This window comes from Acanthisitta chloris, unplaced genomic scaffold (assembly GCF_000695815.1).
Source record: "Acanthisitta chloris isolate BGI_N310 unplaced genomic scaffold, ASM69581v1 scaffold4095, whole genome shotgun sequence".
NCBI lineage: Eukaryota > Metazoa > Chordata > Aves > Passeriformes > Acanthisittidae > Acanthisitta > Acanthisitta chloris.
This window is the reverse complement of record NW_008672010.1, coordinates 140707-145104: the sequence shown is the minus strand read 5'-3', so window position 1 is coordinate 145104 and position 4398 is coordinate 140707. Positions and strand designations below refer to the sequence as shown.

General features: G+C 43.5%; 1 protein-coding gene across 1 annotated transcript in view; it reads left to right on the top strand.

The window, feature by feature from the left end:
* Positions 1–2079: 2079 nt before the first annotated feature.
* KBTBD8 (kelch repeat and BTB (POZ) domain containing 8) overlaps positions 2080–4398 on the top strand; it is a 4860-nt gene continuing 2541 nt past the window's right edge. The window contains exons 1-2 of the mRNA XM_009074331.1: positions 2080–2285; positions 2941–4055. Coding sequence (XP_009072579.1) covers positions 2137–2285; positions 2941–4055 — 1264 coding nt within the window. The 5' untranslated portion in view covers positions 2080–2136. The remainder of the gene's footprint in view (positions 2286–2940; positions 4056–4398) is intronic.

Below are 4398 nucleotides of genomic sequence, written 5' to 3'. Positions count from 1 at the left end.
GGTCTGGAGAGGCAGAGATGCTCGGTGAGAGTCCCTGAAGGGTCTCCAGGAGGTCTGGAGGGGGAGAGATTCTCTGTGAAAGACCTCAGGAGGGTCCCTGGAGGGTCTCCAGCAGGTCCGGAGGGGCAGAGGTGCTCGGCGAGGGGTATCGCCTCTGTGGGGCAAGGTGGTGGCAGAGGAGGGGGTCTGGGAGGGTGAGGATGCCTGTGTGAGGGTCTGTGTGTGAGAGAGAGGTCCTGGGTGAGGGAGGTGTGTGTGACTCTGTGCTGTGTTAGGGTGGAAGGAGAAGCTTCCACGAGGGGAGCTGAGCCGAGAAGGTGGATGAAACGTTGATGGAAATGGGTCTGGGGGGGGTGGGGGAGGGAGGGGTGCCTGAGAAATTAACCTGGAGAGTGTTTGGGGGTGATGTCTGTGAGGAGCAGCGTTAAAGTGTTGAGGTGGCTGTGAGAGGAATATTAATAGAGGAAAAAGGTGCTTGGGGTGGGAGGGAGAAAATGAAGGTGGTGGAAGTGACTGGGAAAGTTTTATGGGGTGAAAGCTGTGATATGGGTAAGGGTTAAAGGCAAGAAGTGGATACAGGGATGAGTATTCCAGCACTGGAAGTTGAATTGATAATGTGCTCATTGCCTGAGAGATTAGCCCAGTCAGAGAAGAGCTGGTTTTGTGTCTTTTTTTCCACTGTTAGAATGTAAATTAAACTCTTCTGCAATGGTAAATGCCTCAATGTTTTCTTGTCCATCACAGCTGTGCTAGGTAGGAAGCTTTGGAACTGATCTAGCAATGTGTTACTTACTTGGAAGTTGCTCACTAGTCATTAACATTGTTTCTAAACAACCACAGGTACAAACCTTCCCCCTCTGTAATGATTGGTTGGTGCTGAATGTTGGAAACCTTGAAATGATGACAGTTACTGTGAGAAGTAAACTGTCCTCTTGTAGATTTGACCTTTTAGTATTTACTGCTGTGTTTGGAAAAAAACCACAAGTGAAGAGTGTTTTGAAGACTCTTCCTAACAATACTTTGGAGAGACACTGGTGTTTGGCCCCAAGCTGCAGTGGGAAATGTGTGCCCAACAGCAGATCCTACTGATTCACTGTGTCTGTGCTCAAAGCTCTGAGTGAGAGAAACTCACTGCTGTGTATCACCACGAGTCAGAACTTAACTCTCCTATTCATCATCATTGTTCTCTCTCCTCTTTGCCCCTTTGTGTTGCCCAAATGTTGTTGGAAGCTCTCTCTGTTGCAGTCAGCAGCTTTACCTGATCTGCAGCTCTAGCCACCTAATGTTTTTCTTTTGGTCTCTGCTTTGTTGTTGTTGTTGTTGCGTAAAAATTTTGTCCCTCTTACGAAACAGATTTTTGTGCTTGAGCTATTGCTCAATTTTCACTTTGGGATTTACTTAGGCTTAGCACATGTTGTTTAGAGGCATGTGCTCCACTAAGTATGTTTTCATAGTGGTCTGGGAGCTCCTTCACACCTGAAGAATTTTAAATGATAATTGTGTTTTGTTTGCAGAGAAAAACTTGTAACTCAATGTGCAAATTTATGTGAGTTTGCTGCCTAACACGATTGTTCTGGGGCTGTTTCTTCATGAGTCTGTGTTTAACCATCAGTTGTGTAAGTCAGGAGCAAGTTCCTGTTTCGGTGTGAAGTTCAGTGTGTACACATAGACTTGTGTAATGGTCCTGTAGGTTTGGGAATTATTTGGGTCCTCTCCATTCTTTTGAGTTTTCCATTTTCTAAGTCAGTAAGTGTTGTGATTCTTTGCTTAATTTCCCCCTCCCCGGTGATAGATCATAAATATGAAGAACTTGTTTTTCTCCTTTGCATGAATGGATATTTTTATAGGTTAATGGTAACCAACATATACAATGAGAAAAAGAAAAAACCCAATAACTGAAGTATCTTTAGATCTTTACTCACCCTTGAAGATGTTAGACTTGCTGTGGCTGGATGGTGACACTAAGGAATATCAATTAGTGCTAACTCTTGGTCCTGCATGGGGTTTTCTGGCCTATGTGTGAATTCTTTAGGAGGTTGGTTTTTTTTAAAACCTTTTCAATTTTGCTTTGTAGAACCAAGTCAGTTTTCACAAACACTGAACGGAATTCCTCCTTCCAATCCAGTCAGCAGTGGGATGGATCCCTTCCATGCTTGTAGTATCCTTCAGCAGCTGAAGACCATGTATGATGAAGGACAGCTGACGGATATTGTAGTGGAAGTGGATCATGGGAAAACATTCTCCTGTCATAGGAATGTTCTTGCTGCAATCAGTCCTTATTTCAGGTACAGCAGTGCGTTGTTCTAGTGCTGAGCAAAAGCAGAATTAGAACTTGTTTTCATTAAATGAAAATGTAAAAATAAAAAAAATCACACCTGTACTAAATTCCATGTAATTATGGATAACAGAACACCTGGTGAGTAATTATTGTCCTCTGAAGGTCAATGAATTATCAGTGTCTATTTATCAAAGCAAAGTTTCATTGGAGAAAATGTCACATGATTTAAAAAACCCCAAACAAAATGAATAAAATTGCCTGAATATTGAGGATGTTTTGGATACAGTTACAGCATATTAAAATAATTTGTTTCCTTTTAAAGTCACATATTTTAGCATGCCAGAGTATGAATCTGAAATTGTTGAAGGTTGAGTGCAAAGACGTGGATATGTCAAGGGCTTTGCCTGTAAACTGAGTGAATTGTAACATGGGGTTACTGAGATAATTAAGCAAGAAATTGCAGCTTTTCACTTTGGTTTCAGTAAGTCTAGAATTGAGCTTAAACTGAGGTACCCACAGAGCAGAGTTCAACACCTGTGATAGATGTATTTGTGCTGATGTGAGGGCGAATGCATTGGGATTAGCTGTCCAATAGAATTTAGTCTTATCCCTGTAGTTAGGAGGTAATTACAGACAGGCTGCTAACTGTGTTTGTTTTGTAGATCTATGTTCACTAGTGGCCTTACAGAGAGTACCCAGAAGGAAGTTCGGATAGTTGGTGTTGAAGCAGAGTCAATGCATTTAGTGTTGAACTATGCATATACCTCCAGAGTGATGCTGACAGAGGCCAACGTTCAAGCTTTGTTCACTGCAGCCAGTATCTTCCAGATCCCTTCCATACAAGACCAGTGTGCTAAATACATGATCAGTCACTTGGACCCACAGAACTCCATCGGGGTGTTTATCTTTGCTGATCACTATGGGCATCAGGAGCTCAAGGACAGGTCACAAGATTACATCCGTAAAAAGTTCCTGAGTGTCTCCAAAGAGCAAGAGTTTCTCCAGCTGAGAAAAGACCAACTGATAAGCATCCTGGACAGTGATGATTTAAATGTAGACAAAGAAGAACATGTTTATGACAGCATTATAAGGTGGTTTGAGCATGAACAAAACAAGAGAGAAGTGCACCTTCCTGAAATATTTGCCAAATGCATCCGTTTGCCTCTGTTGGAAGAGACCTTTTTAGAGAAAATCCCTCCCATGTTTGCACAGGCAATGGCCAAAAGCTGTGTACAAAAGGGACAACCCAGTGCCAATGGCTACACACAACGGCTTGGAATGACTGCTTCAGAAATGATCATCTGCTTCGATGCTGCCCACAAACACTCAGGAAAGAAGCAAACAGTGCCTTGTTTAGATTCGGTCACAGGGAGAGTGTTTAAACTATGCAAGCCACCAAATGACTTGAGGGAGGTTGGGATCCTTGTGTCTCCTGATAACGATATTTACATTGCGGGTGGTTACCGGCCGAGCAGCAGCGAGGTCTCCATTGACCACAGAGCAGAGAGTGATTTCTGGATGTATGATCACTCAGGCAACAGGTGGATCCCCAAGGCTCCTTTGCTGCGAGCCAGAATAGGCTGCAAGTTGGTTCACTGCTGTGGTAAGCTCTATGCCATCGGGGGCAGAGTGTACGAAGGAGATGGGAGGAACTCACTCAAGTCTGTGGAGTGCTACGACAGCCGAGAGAACTGCTGGACAGCTGTCTGTCCCATGCCTGTGGCAATGGAGTTTCATAGTGCTGTGGAGTATAAGGATAACATCTATGTTTTACAGGGTAAGGTGGTTTGAGTGATTCAGTGGTGTTTTATTGGCAGTGGGGCTTGTTCCTTCTGTCTGGGCTCTCTTAAGCACCGTGAGAAAACCCCTGGGGTAATGGGGTGGGGGTAACTAGGGAGAGCAGTGGGTAAGGAAGAGGGAGGTTGCTGCTTGAATTCTCTGCCTTGGGAATGTGTCACTAAGTTGTAGTATTGAGTTCCTGCACATAAAAGAGTTTTGGTGGTGTTGTAAGCCAGCAGGACAGTATTACATTTTTTAATGAATGTTCTTTATGAAATCTTTACCTGTGTGAAATGCACTATATTGAAGATGAGATACTGTCCTGTGAAAAAGAACTTTGC